General features: G+C 42.0%; 1 protein-coding gene across 1 annotated transcript in view; it reads left to right on the top strand.

Annotated features, from left to right (window-relative positions):
* HPGDS (hematopoietic prostaglandin D synthase) overlaps positions 1 to 15264 on the top strand; it is a 76609-nt gene that overhangs the window by 50795 nt on the left and 10550 nt on the right. The window contains exon 3 of the mRNA XM_074949977.1: positions 9855 to 9947. Coding sequence (XP_074806078.1) covers positions 9855 to 9947 — 93 coding nt within the window. The remainder of the gene's footprint in view (positions 1 to 9854; positions 9948 to 15264) is intronic.

Genomic DNA, 15264 nt, shown 5'->3' with positions numbered 1-15264 from the left:
AAATTCTTGATGTACCCAGTGAAAGTGCATACAGGAGCCCTTTAAGTTCTGGGCAGCTGCCAGCTGGCTTATGTCTGACATCTAAATTCTCTTACCCAATGTGATTTATGTACTACATGCTAAAAAACAGAAGCATGAGGTAAAAGTTAATCAATTTCCATATCGACTGAGCTTTTCTTGAAAGCAAGTCCTGGACACACAATGCTTCAGTGTTTTTCCTCTTTCATTTTCTCTCTCTCGACACATCTCACTGGGGACTCTAGTTTCTTCCCCCCCCAAAGATGCTCATTGTGATGTATTGTCCAAACTGAAATCTGGGCAAATTTGTTCTCACTGGGGAAATAGGAGTTGTGGCAGAAACAGGAAGGAAGAAAACAGAGCTGAAGCAGCGACAGACATAGCAAGTCACCACAAACTCTTAAAGCAGGAGTGACAGGTTAGGCCTTGTCTGAAGAACCTTGCACCATTGTAACTCCATTTAGAAACTGATTTCGTTAAATTGGTGCAAACCCTGCATGTGGACAGTTATTTTGGTGTATATTCACCTTTGTCCAGCTTGTCCTCGTCCACCACTCCACAAACGCAAGTCAACGCCACACCATTCCATTTTGTTGTGAGCATGTTCTTTCCAGAGAGTTTTGTCATGGGATCAGCCCAGTACGTTTTCAGTCTGCCCAGGGGTCGCTTGTGGTCTCTGGGGATCCAGTTACTGATGTGGGTTGTCCACCTATTGTCTTGCCTATGGACTATGTGACATGGCGTTTATTGATTCAGCTTAAGTCAGAAGGAAATCAATCCCAAACTAAATCCATGTAAGGCACTCTTTAAACAAACTAGAGCATTCACCCAAGGAGACTGCACCCATCTAACTAAACCAATTTTGAAAAAGAGTACAGTTTTCTCCTGTAGAAAAGGTGTTAGTGTTGGGAGTAACTGAGAGGTCCTCAATGGAATAAAAATGCCACACCAGCTATCGCTTAATGATGATCGTACTCCAGGGGTTGAACATGCCTTGTCTGTTTACAAGCAGCAAGATTATCTGTTGTGTTCTTCTGTATGAGATATGGACTGGCAACAGAGCTTGCTTAAGCACACACCGGATGCATTCATCAAAATGCTGTGCCAGGTCTGGCTGAGATTCATTAAGCTAGGGTACTTTATACACAGTGCCACCTAGTAGCTGCACAGTATAATATAGTTTAGCCTTCCATTCCATCTCCCCTTTTAAGTCCTATATTCCTGCCATTTGCAGTATTTACACGATCACACTGTCTTTTAAGTTCAGTATGAATCACTCTGTTGAGTGTCTCTGAATCGTTCATAACTTCATGACCTGAATGCATAACAACTTGGTCATCTGGCTGTCCATTAGTTGCAATGATTGGCTGTGGTCGGTTTTGTATCCTTGAGTAGTCTTCTTCTGCATCTGCCATCTTTAGAGTTTGCTCTGTTGAGTGTTCTCTGTGAGGAACAAACTGTAGATGTTCACAGTTTCTCTTGAACTCTCCACTACTGGTCTAAAATCACATATGAACTGGGTGCTGAATTCTTTTTCTTCACAACATATGGAGTTGTCCATCTTTCTTCACCGTCCCATTTGAAATTAACATGGTCATCAGGCCCTAGACCTGGCAGTTCTCTAACTGGGTGATGTCTGTTGTACAAGTGTTCATAACTGTTTCAGCCTTTTTATCTGATTTGGCTACTCGCTTCATGTCTGGCCACTTAGGAAATAGGTTCTTTTCCAAAGTTGGAACAGTAGCTCTGTGTTGTCTTCCCATCAGGAATTATGCTGAACTATGTCCAGTAGTCACTACTGGTTTTAATTTTTAACTCAGAAGAACAAGGAATGGATCTTCCTGCTAAAGGATTTTCTTGGCTGTCTGTACAGCTCTCTCAGCCTCTCCATTCACTTGTGGATAAAGTGGGTGGCTAGTGTTAGGATCAAAATCATATTTCATTCAAATGACTTAAATTCTGCTGCAGTGAACTGTGGTCTGTAATCCATCAATAGTTATCGAACACTGAAGCGAGCAAAAGTGCATTTTAATTTTTTGTTAACAATGCAACATGTTGTGGACTTTCAAGTATATGAAGTATATGATTTCTATATACCTGGGAAAATAGTCCATGACAAGCAGCTAGTCTCTTCCAAGGTCTGACTGGTAGAGATGCTGTTATTATTAAAGGTTCTTCTGTTCTGTTGGTCTGTTAGTTCTGCAATGCTCATATGCAGATACCTTATTCTTAACGTCCTTACCGATGCCTGGGCTCCATGCTGACTGGTTGGCCGATTCATGGCATTTAGTCCATCATGGATGAGGTTTAGGATATCTCCTAATATTTTATGTATGATGCAATCACCTTTAATCATGAGTCCATTTGACTCTATTACTTGTCCACAAGGTAATCTCTTGTCACTACCTTAATGTCCTTGGGATACTTGGGCCAACCACCCCTAAGGTAACTTATAACTTCTTCAAATTGTGTCTGTCAGGGTTGCTTTTTGTAGCTGGAGTCATCTCGTGTCTTCTGAACCCAGAAAGATAAGGGAGAAAATAATTAAGCAATCAATTTACAAACATCTAGAAGATAATAAAGGTGATAAGTAACAGTCAGCATGGATTTGTCAAGAACAAATCATGTCAAATCAACCTGATAGCTTTTTTTTTGATAGGGTAACAAGCCTTGTGGATAGGGGGGAAGCGGTAGATGTGGTACATCTTGACTTTAGTAAAGCTTTTGATATGGTCTTGCATGACCTTTACATAAACAAACTAGGGAAAGACAACCTAGATGGAACTACTATAAGGTGGGTGCATAACTGGTTGGAAAACTGTTCCCAGAGAGTAATCATCAGTGGTTCCAGTCATGCTGGAAGAGCATAATGAGTAAGGTCCCTCAGGGATCAGTTCTGGGTCTGATTCTGTTCAATATCTTCATCAATGATTTAGATAACGGCATAGAGAGTACACCTATAAAGTTTGCGGATGATACCAAGCTGGGAGGGGGTTCAAGTGCTTTGGAGGATGGGATTAAAATTCAAAATGATCTGGACAAACTGGAGAAATGGTCTGAAGTAAATAGGATGAAAGTCAATAAGGACAAAAGCAAAGTACGCCACTTAGGAAGGAGAAATCAAAATGGGAAATGACTAGCTAGGAAGGAGTGCTGCGGAAAGGGATCTAGGGGTCATAGTGAACCACAAGCTAAATATGAGTCAACAGTGTAACACTGTTGCAAAAAGGCAACCATCATCCTGGGATGTATTAGCAGGAGTGTTCTAAGCAAGACACGAGAAGTAATTCTTCTGCTCTACTCCAGACTGATTAGGCCTCAACTGGAGTACTGTGTCCAGTTCAGGAAGGATGTGGACAAATTGGAGAGAGTCCAGAGAAGAACAACAAAATGATTAAAGGTCTAGAAAATATGACCTATGAGGGAAGACTGAAAAAAATGGATTTGTTGTGCCAGGAAAAGAGAAGACTGAGAGGGGACATAACAGTTTTCAAGTACGTAAAAGGTTGTTACAAGGAGGAGGAAGAAAAATGGTTCTTGTTAAACTCTGAGGATAGGACAATGAGCTTAAATTGCAGCAAGGGAGGTTCAGGTTGGACATTGGGAAAGACTTCCTAACTGTCAGAGTGGTTAAGAACTGGAATAAATTGCCTAGGGAGGTTGTGGAATCTCCATCATTGGGGATTTTAAAGAGCAGGTTGGACAAACACCTGTCAGGGATGGTCTCGATAGTATTTAGTCCTTGAATACAGGGGACTGGACTAAATGACCTTTTGACGTCCCTTCCAGTCCTATGATTCTTACACTGGTGTGTATGCGTGAGCATCATCCACATACACATTTATGTCATCTTTCAGCTCACGGGCAGTAGAGTGTGGTGCTGGCTCCAAGACAGAGTGTCTATTACCACCAGATTCTTCTGAGGAACTTATTTAGCAATTGGGTTAAATCGCATTAACCTTACCAACAGATGTTGGCATGTCAGCGGTGCTTGACCCACGACTTTTCCACTGATGAAGGTTGCAAGTAGATTAAGGTCTGTTATCAGTGTAAATGAATCCAGTCCATACAGATATCTGTAAAAGTTCTCACATTCCCATACACCTGCCAGGCACTCTTTGCATATTGTTTCTTCACTTCTCTTAGTGTGTGAGAGCCAAATACACCTAGCTTCCACTCAGAACCATGTTCTTGCAACAATACACCTCCTAGGCCATAGATGCTTGCATCTGCACTAACAATTGTGGACTTGTGCACATCGGCATACTTGAGAACTAGAGCTGTGGAGATCTGGTACTGTCTTGAATCTGATACTTTTCGAAAACAATTTCTCGATTTGGCCCCCATAGCCAAGTTGTGTTGGACTTTAACGATTCACTCTGTGGTTTTGTCACTGTGGAAAGGTCTTGTAGGTATTGACCAATTTAACATCCCCAGTCTACATCTCAGTTCTGATATATTAGTTGGTGCATTCCATTGTCTAATTGCTTAACTTTCTCGGGCCTAGGACTGATTTTACATTTGTTTGTCTGTCCGTCCCAAAAACTCAAATTTGGGGTAAGTGGAAAGTGCATTTTTCTTTGTTTAGCTTCAGTCCAGACTGATTGATTTGGGCTTAGGACTTCGTTGAGGATTTAGTGGTGCTCTTCCATCGAAGATCCATATATCAGAATATCATCCACAAAAACTACGGCTGCTAGCATTTTCTCTGGCTAAAGAAATTTGCCAGAATCTCATCCAGGCATCCAGCTTGGAGAATATCATAGCTCCTCTCTCTTTGGGGAGGAAGTTACCCAGTGTTGGGAGAATATATTTTTCTCTTGCTTCATTAAGTGTTTCAGGATCCACAATGATTTGTATTTTTCCATTTTTCTTTATAGCTGGCACCACTGGGGCATAATATGCTGTCTGCTCACAGATTTTCTTGATTATGCCAGTCCACTCCATTCTCTTCAACTCACTTTCCACTTTATGCAGTAGCGGAATAGGAATCCTGCCAGGTCAATGTACACTAAATGGTTCAGCATTGTCTCTTAAGGTTATTTGTACTGGATCTCCTTTCACAAGTCCACTGTCACTAAACATTCCATTGAGTTCTTCCACTGTTTTCACTAGGCCCATGATGGCTGCCACTCTAAGGCTGACAAGGCTGTTGATCTATGGTCCTTTGATCACATATCCTCTAAATGCAGAGCTTTTGTCCAAGTTATTTCTGTGGTGAACTGGCCCATGCAGTTCAGAATATCTCCAGGGCTAGACAGAACTATGTCAGGTGACTTCAGCTCTGGGAGGGGTTGAAGGTGATTTTAAGTCCCTCTGAGATGACTGTGACATCAGCTCCTGAGTCAATTTCAACGTCAATAGTCTCACCATGAATATTTAATTTCACTCTCCAGGCTGGTTCTATGTAATCACAAGTGATGATCCCAGAAACAATGGCTCGATTGTCTGTAATATGACTCAACTCCTTGACTGCTTTGGTATTACAAACAGGGGTAAAATGTCCATATTTCGTTCATGTATTACATCATGCGCCTCTGGCTGGACACACATTGTCTCTTGGGAAATAGCTTTTTCCACACAGTGTGCATGTAGGCTGGAATTTATTCCTCTTAGCCTGGGGGTTCTCTCTCCTTGCCTTGAGGGTTTTATGACAATGACTTAGACATTAAATGGTCTGTTTACAGCATCTGTGGTAGTTTCAGGTGTTTCAAGTTGCTCCTGCCTTTTGTTCTGTTTGACTAATTCTGACTGCTTTGCTATCTGTATAGCTGTGGCTAGGGTTAAATCTCTCTTCAGTTGGAGCTGCTATGAAGAGTTTTTTTCTGTTAACTCAATAACCAATCACACACAGATATTTTCATGTTTTGCATTCCCAAAATCACAGTTTTCAGCCATTGTATGCAGAGATCTTCCAAAACCTTCAACATATACTCCAAGTTCTTGAATTCTCTGATGAAAACATGCTCTTTCATAAACCATGTTTCTCTAGGATATAAAGTATACATCAAACATAACCAGAACCCTTTCATAGGCATCCTTGTGAGTGTCTTCAATGACGTCAAATGATTTAAAGATACGGTCCTGCTTGTTTTTCCATAGCATATATTAAAGACGACACCTATATATTGCCAATTTCTTCATGGAGTTTGTTTGCAGGAAAAAAAAAAATGTATAAAATCTTTTTTCCAGTCTGTCCATTCTGAAGGTTTTCAAAGCTGAAGTTCTCTGGGGCATTGAAGAGTGGCATGCTGATGAATCCAGCAACCTTTGTTGCTCTCTTCCTTCTGTTTCTGTTCTTAGTTTGCTGCTGACACCACGTCAAATTCTTACGTACCAGATATGGACTGGTCAGAGCTTGCTTATGTGTTCATCATAAGAGCCTTTAATGCTCTGCCCATAACATACTGCATTTTATACTTAGTGGTTCAATGTATAATGTAGTTTAGCATTCCATTATCATTTACACACTATGATCTCTTTATACTGTTCTGACAGATTAAAGGGGCTGCAAAATGAACATAAATTATGTTTATGTAACCCACACACCTTCTCTGGGTGTGGTGTTCTGTCTCATCTAGTGGCACTGAGACCACCTAGAGTGAGTTAAATCAGTCTGCTCTACAGCCTTAGCTACCAGCCAGTTGGCTTTTCGCTCATGCACGAACTCCAGAGGCCCCAGGTTCAGTCCCTCCTGCCAACGAACTAGGTCTGTCGGCATTACATTTACACTCACTTTAAGGGGCTCTAGTGTAATTAGCAAGAGACATTGGGTCTGATTCTTATTATCAACACAGATGTACACTTGTAATTTGCCCGAACAGCATCTGCTTGAAATTTATAATCCCTTCAGTAGCTGAGATGAGAGAATGGTGGTTAGTTCCCCACAGGCAGATTCTTTCCACCCTAAATGCTCAGGTCTTTGTTTTAAATATTGACTCACACTACTCTTTAAGGAACAGGGTTTCCCTCACCTTTACATCATAGAGACCATTTCAGGAGAAAAGGAGTACTTGTGGCACCTTAGAGACTAACCAATTTATTTGAGCATAAGCTTTTGTGAGCCACAGCTCACTTCATCGGATGCATACTGGGGAAAGTGTAGAAGATCTTTTTATACACACAAAGCATGAAAAAATACCTCCTCCCACCCCACTCTCCTGCTGGTAATAGCTTATCTAAAGTGATCACTCTCCTTACAATGTGTATGATAATCAAGGTGGGCCATTTCCAGCACAAATCCAGGGTTTAACAAGAACGTCTGGGGGGGGGGGGTAGGTAGGAAAAAACAAGGGGAAATAGGTTACCTTGCATAATGACTTAGCCACTCCCAGTCTCTATTCAAGCCTAAGTTAATTGTATCCAATTTGCAAATGAATTCCAATTCAGCAGTCTCTCGCTGGAGTCTGGATTTGAAGTTTTTTTATTGTAATATCACAGCTTTCATGTCTGTAATCGCATGACCAGAGAGATTGAAGTGTTCTCCGACTGGTTTATGAATGTTATAATTCTTGACATCTGATTTGTGTCCATTTATTCTTTTACGTAGAGACTGTCCAGTTTGACCAATGTACATGGCAGAGGGGCATTGCTGGCACATGATGGCATATATCACGTTGGTGGATGTGCAGGTGAACGAGCCTCTGATAGTGTGGCTGTTGTTAGACCCTGTGATGGTGTCCCCTGAATAGATATGTGGGCACAGTTGGCAACGGGCTTTGTTGCAAGGATAGGTTCCTGGGTTAGTGGTTCTGTTGTGTGGTATGTGGTTGCTGGTGAGTATTTGCTTCAGGTTGGGGGGCTGTCTGTAGGCAAGGACTGGCCTGTCTCCCAAGATTTGTGAGGGTGTTGGGTCATCCTTCAGGATAGGTTGTAGATCCTTAATGTGTTGGAGGGGTTTTAGTTGGGGGCTGAAGGTGACGGCTAGTGGCGTTCTGTTATTTTCTTTGTTAGGCCTGTCCTGTAGTAGGTGACTTCTGGGAACCCTTCTGGCTCTATCAATCTGTTTCTTCACTTCCGCAGGTGGGTACTGTAGTTGTAAGAATGCTTGATAGAGATCTTGTAGGTGTTTGTCTCTGTCTGAGGGGTTGGAGCAAATGCGGTTGTGTCGCAGAGCTTGGCTGTAGACAATGGATCGTGTGGTGTGGTCAGGGTGAAAGCTGGAGGCATGTAGGTAGGAATAGCAGTCAGTAGGTTTCTGGTATAGGATGGTGTTTATGTGACCATCGTTTATTAGCACTGTAGTGTCCAGGAAGTGGATCTCTTGTGTGGACTGGACCAGGCTGAGGTTAATGGTGGGATGGAAATTGTTGAAATCATGGTGGAATTCCTCAAGGGCTTCTTTTCCATGGGTCCAGATGATGAAGATGTCATCAATATAGCACAAGTAGAGTAGGGGCGTTAGGGGACGAGAGCCGAGGAAGCGTTGTTCTAAGTCAGCCATAAAAATGTTGGCATACTGTGGGGCCATGCGGGTACCCATAGCAGTGCCGCTGATTTGAAGGTATACATTGTCCCCAAATGTAAAATAGTTCAGGAGATCCTCTCATGGACCATCTCCCCAAACAAGTAACTCCTCAAATCTTGGTCCTCAAAACATTTTATTCTGTGGCTCACAGATTGAGAACTGCACCTCAGTGCACTGAAGACTAGTATAGTGGTCAGTATATGCCAGGTGAGTACACACTGCTAGTAACTCCCCCTCCCTCTCCTTAAGAGAACAAGATCCATCTCAACTCCTTAGCCCCGTCGCTCAAATCCAGAGAGATAGGGGACCCTCCTCCTCTGGACTGACTCATCTTACACTTCAGCCTCCTTCCCTCTTATATCCACCCAGCTACCTGTTAGTTCTTTCCCATTCCCAGCTTAACTGCATCTCCAAGGCTTTGTACCAAGCCACTTGAGTCTCCTAGATAGAGCAAAAGATGAGTCCGAGCTTCTAGGTATATCACGCTACTGGACCAGTGACATTTTTATTTAACTCTCTTTAAACACTGGTCTCATCTCAATTTGAGTTGCACTGTTGATGCCAGAGATTAAGCCCTTCTCTCTCAGAATACCCATGCTAATTTTGTTTTGGTTAGAACTTTGCTCCCTCCCAATTTCTCAGACTTTGTGGTTTTCCTGTAGTTGCTTCTTTTTTTTTTTTTTTTCTTCTAACTGTCTCTGACACGGAAGCCAGGTCATAATGTATTGCATTAGACTTGGTGTTTGTGTCTTGGTGTCAGAAGCAGTTTGCCCTTACCCTTCTGCATCCTTTGTTCCTTTGCTGGTGGACTGTCAGCTGAAATGCTTGATGTATTTCCTGCCACAATGTGTTTTTTGGAAGAAAAAAAATGTCTGAGTCAGTGAATATGATTTTTTTTTTAAACAATAAGAGCATAACAAAAGCATCTGTGTTAGCCCCTGCCCACCTCCCCACCAGGCCTTCTTCACTCCTCCAGAGTTATAAAGCCTAGACTGGCACTTTGTCAGTAAGATCCAGACTATCTCATTAGAAGGGAAAAATATTAGAAAATTAAACCTCACTGAAAATTCTCCTTGCATACTAGTGGATCTGCAGAATTTCAGACACTGAGGTAGCACATTCAGTCAAAAGAACTCAAAACCGGCTTCTATTCCCTGCTCTACCATTGCATCACAGAGTGACCTTGGGAAAGTCACTTAACCTTGTACCTTTGTTTATCCATGTGTAAAACAGAACCTTATGGGGTCCTGTGAAACAGTTAAGTGCTCTGAGATTCTCAGAGGGAAGGCACTATTATAAGTGCAAACTATTACACTGGTGTTGAGTTTAACATTGTTCTAATGTTTTTCATGTGTGATTTTTTTTTAAGCTATCCCATTTGGAAAAATCCCCATTTTAGAAGTGGATGGAGTTACCCTTCATCAGAGCCTGGCCATAGCCAGATACCTAGCCAAAGAAACAGGTAATGTAACACTGCTACTTTCTTGGTACTTTTGACTGCTCCTGTGTTTAATGCTATCTACTAGTGCGTGTTGACAATACAAACAAAGAGCCAGCCTGACAAACTGAAATTAACAGAAGTCAATGTGAACAGGCCAATATAGGCACAAGTAGTTTTCACAGAGCGACAAAATTTATCTGTTGTCAGCCTCTCCTGCTGCAGCTTCATTTCATCTGATCACAGAAATTTAAGGAGCATTGTGTGATGCTGCAGGTCATATCCTACACTAGATCTCTACAGTTGATAATGATGGTTTAAAGTACCCCTGCACCCAGAAATGTCGTATGGAGGTCATCTTTGAGGGGAAAGGGGGTTGGCAAGGTATACTTCTATAATTGTCCTGTGGAATGTTATCAATGTAAATCAATTTCCATAGCACCTCCAATGCAGCCCTCTCCCCTCCGTCTCCATTGCTCCCAATTAATTTACCTTGCCTCAAGCACCCATTCTTCACCACTATCCCAAGGAGCAGTAAAGTATGTGTGGACAATGTGATGTTAGCTGAACCTTGGGTAGGGCGCCTGGAGGGATGTCTTCCTTCTGGATATGGGCTTGGACCATTCCCATATCTGGATCCTAGAGGGAAACCAGAGAAGAAAATTGCTACCTCAGCTACCAAATAAAAAAAAAAAAAGCACTAAACTGAAACCAGAAAAATAATTAAAAACTTACAAAGCTTATGGAAGGTATACAACGCTCAAAGGTGCTCCTCCAATGAGGACCAGAGTTGGGCAACTCTGCTATGCCACCTGCATTGACAAGGAGAGTGCACAGATCTTGCCCCTCATGATGCACACACAGTAATTTGTGCTTGACAGAATCATTTGCAGCATCCATTGGAACAAACCAAACATGGTGACCAGGTGCAAAAAGGCACTCTTATACCATATAGAATAAGGCTCTGCCCCAGAGTTAATACATCCAGTGGTTCAAACAATAGGGAGATTGGTTTATGATCGTTACTATCACAGCTCCAGCACAGTTTCCTGACCAGTGCAGATGAGATGAATGGTTTTCAATTAGCTGTGTTAGACTAGTCTAAGGAACATTTGTATTGTGCAAATATCAGAATAAATCCCAAGCTTTGCCAGCCAGAAGAACTATGCTAGAACTCGAGTATTAAATCAAGTTCAAGTACCTGGGTGTGCCACCTGGATTTCAGCTACAGTGTGGGTAACGTTAAAAAGATATACGCACAATGAGACTTCTTGCATTGGTTTCTGCCTTTCATAGAATTTAGAGAAACTACAATCCCATTGTCCAGCTCCCTGATCATGCCAGCTTGTTCTCTCCAACGTATTATAGCAGAATGCTAGCTCTGCTATAATTAAGGTTAAGTTTGCTAGTGTTTTATCCAGTCTAGTTTTAAAATTTTCAAGCAATCTGACTTCCACACCTTGTCATGGGACTCTAGAACTATCAGAATCCAATCCAGTTAGAAATCAGTGCATAACAAATAAGTGTGTGATTTTCTCACCAACTTCAATATAAAGTTTGGAGAAAACTCGAGTAAACTAGACTAAATTAAGATAAACTCCTAGGGTCAGGGACTCTCTCTCTCTTCATATGTGTTTATATAGTACCTAGCACAGTGGACTTCCCAATCCTGCCTCGGATATGTAGGCACTACAATAATACAAATAACTTCCCTCCTTTCTGCTAATCCTTGTTGCATCTGCAATGCAGACATATTCCATACTGAACTCCCATCTTCTCTCCTTTACAGCAATAAAAAAACATAAAATTTGTAAATTCTCCCCACTAAATTGGTTAGAATTCAGAACAACTGCAGCTTCCACCCAACCAACTGGCATTGTCTCTGCTTTTCAAAAGCAACATAGTCAAAGCATCCTCTGACAAGATCAAGCTGTACATCATCAACAAGGTTATGACAACAGTGTTGAAGGGACATGCAAATACTACATGGGGATTAACAGGTGCCAGACAAGAGTGTACCTGTTGATAAACTCGAGGTACGCACATTTTAAGTCACTCTAGATAGATCCAAATTTGCATATAAATGTATATACTTTAAAAAATTAACTATAAATGATACACAACTTAATATCGGCTTGAATTTATATCTCCTTGAGAGATCAGTACACTGCTTATTATCTGAGTTTACCAGCAACAAAAATCTTACAGCTTTGCCCTCACTTTGCAGATACAAGGAGAAGATAGCTGTGGCTTTCTAAGATGTTGTAGTCTGTATTTCATGAGGCTAGGATTTTGGGCTCTTGTGCTGTGGGGATTGGAGATTAGACTTGGTCCTCTAAGTGCATGGTACTGTCCAACTGTTTTTCAAGGCTGGAAAGTCTTGTTTCAGGAAACTGCTAAACTAACCTGGACAGAGCACTTAGAAAATATGCTTAGGGCACAATCCCACTCTGGCAATGAGGCTAGATCACCTAATAAGATCACTCCCAACTCTAAATTCTGTGTTCTGTGACAGAGATTACTCAGCTGCTTTGATAATATGAAGTAAGATTCTCAAGTAATGTCAGTAATAATGAAAGTTGCAGGAGCCAGGGTTTGTTTTAGGAGTTATCAACCATGATTCAAATCTATTTGCAAGACTAACACAGATGAAGGAGGATATTCTCAGGTTCTCAGGGTGTGCTGAATTTATGCAAATGGATAATGGGAACTTGGTAGTACATTTCTGTTGCCTCTTTCATATTGTGAGCAAATAGATGTAATCTTCCTTTTCAAACGTTTCCAAACATTGTTACATTTTCCAGTCTGAAAGAAATGTACAATAAACTCTTTAAAATGTAGTAAAATAGTCTTACCCATGTCTGCTTCCCTGAGAAAGTCTGGCCTCCTGCAGAGTTCCTTTTTGTTTGATAAAATTGGATCATTTTGAGAGAAGCATTAGTACAATCCATAAAACACCAAAAAGTGCCAAAATATTAGATACTGTAAAAAGTGCTATAATAAAAACAAACAAAACTAGTATTTTAATGGTTGATACAAACAGGAAAAGGAAAGAAGCATGACTGCAGAATGGAAGAGCAACTAGGATCAGAGCTCTGTCCTTGTCTCTGCGGGCGAATTTCGCTAGCCTCAGAGGCTCACTGTGACCCTCCACATAACCCTTCTCTCTCTAGAGACAAGGGTCACAGTCTACTGAGCCATTTTCATCATAAGCCAGCGAGGGAGGGGAGGAGAAGCTATCCTCCCTTGCACAGTCTCTGTTGTCTCCCAGTCCCAGTGATTAATCGTGGAGGGCGGGGGGAGAGGGGAGAGCCTGGGCCCGCCCTCTACTCCGGGCTCCAGCCCAGGGACCCTAATAGTATCAGCTATATTTTAGAAACATGACATGTACAATTCCCTGCGCTACTTCCCCACAGCAGCTCCCACTTCCTCAAGCTCCACCTCACCCTTACCTCAGGGCCTCCTTCCTTGTGCCTGATATGTTTACTGCTCAGCCTCTCCAACAGCACAACTTCCTCCCACAGCTCCTAACATGCACCCCCACCTGACTAACTGGGAGGCTTTTAACTAGTTTCAGCCAGCCCCTGATTGGCTTCAGGTGTCCCAATCAACCTATCCTTCTCCCTGCCTTCTGGAAATTTCTTAATTGGCCCCAGGTGTCTTAATTGACCTGGAGCAGCTGCCATTTACCTTATCCTGGTACCAGGAATTTGTTTACCCTGGAGCTAATATATCTATCTCCCACTACTTTTCTATAGCCATCTGGGCTTGCCCCATCACAATAGTTTATTACAAAGTAGACAGAAGAAATGAAATAATCTACCTGGTTTAGTAAGAATTTTAGCTCTATGTGGGCATCCATGTAATACAGCACAAATCATGGCTCATTTTCTTTCTAAGCTGCCGCTAAACCCCACACTTCTAACAGGCATATATGGCATGCTTTGCACATGGTATCCAATAACTCAGAAGTGAAGAGGATAACAGTAGAGGGGATGAAGAAATCAAGTGACCCAGGAATCAGTCAATACGGTTCAAGGGACCTAACCTCCGAGTCATTTTAAAACAACTTTTATAACTGCAAAAAGATACCCAAGTTGGTGTTGTTTGCATTTAACCCTTTTACCTGGTGTCTATAACTCCATCTTAAACATCAACTAACAATCCATGTCTTGACATTTCTTATTGCTTAAAATGGGAAGACTCTTCATACATAAATCATATTAGAACTCTTGCAAAATTTTCATAAAACCCAGAACATTCCACATGTCTGGGCCAGCCCAGAACTCTCCTTCCCTTTCAATAACCGCTTTCTTCCCCAGAAGCCCAAGGTTTCCCCTCAACTTGAGCAGTTTTAAGGAGAGCAGGAGAGGTCATTTGGCCTTCTACGTCTCTCCCCTCCAAATGTCTTCAGAAGATGGCTCTCCCCCCGATACTCTGACACAAGCATGGCAATTTCCCTAGGCCAAATGCACTTAAGAGATCTCTTAGCCCCAAAGTTGAACAACAATGCTACAGCAAAAACAGTACAAATAGGACTGTTTCCAGTGCAGATGTTGTGGAACAGACTGCTAGAAAGCTGCCTGCGCCTGAAGGCGAACGTACGGAATTGGCCTACTAGCTAACATGCTCTCTGCTCCCGTCAGAAAATGGACCAGAGAGAAGACTGGACCAACTTGCTACGATCTGAAAACCAGTGTGAAAAGGGTTGAAAGCCACTGACCTCTTCCTTCTCCCCCAAGAATTTAACAGCTAAAAATAAAGAGAGCCTGAACTTTCCGGAAGGAGGGGGGATGTCCCCAGGAGTTTTGCTGTATGATTTCAGCTGTTTCTCTGATTTGCTTTTTGAGTCAATGGCAACGCAAAACACAAAGTGAAACTTCTGGGTGCTGGACCTGAATGAATTCAGTATACCTCCAAGGTTTGCTGGAATCTGTGAACCTGAAAGGAGCAGGAATCAGACAGAAGAGAGGATTTTCACAGAGCAGGTCTTGGCTATGGAATTCAGGACCTGAAGAGATAAGAGTGACCTGACGATGGTCAGAATGAAATGTAGAACTCCTTTCTTAAACTTATTTCTCCCACAGTAAGTACTGTATGCCTGACACCTTCCTCCCCCTGGCCGCGCACACACGCACATACACCACCCCCTCAATTTTAATTCTATTCCAGCGTTTTAGTCTTACCTGCTGGAAAGTAAAAGTAGAATGTAGTTGTGTTTTTAATGCTCAGACACTGCAGTATTGGCATCAATATGAAAGCAAACAGGATAAAGACAGAAGAGTAGACTTAAAAACATGTCTGGGATTTTCAAAGCCACCCAAAGGAATTGGGTATCCTA

The sequence above is a fragment of the Natator depressus genome, chromosome 4 (assembly GCF_965152275.1).
Source record: "Natator depressus isolate rNatDep1 chromosome 4, rNatDep2.hap1, whole genome shotgun sequence".
Lineage (NCBI taxonomy): Eukaryota > Metazoa > Chordata > Testudines > Cheloniidae > Natator > Natator depressus.
The sequence above is the reverse complement of the archived record's forward strand: the minus strand, read 5'-3'. Positions and strand labels throughout refer to the sequence as shown.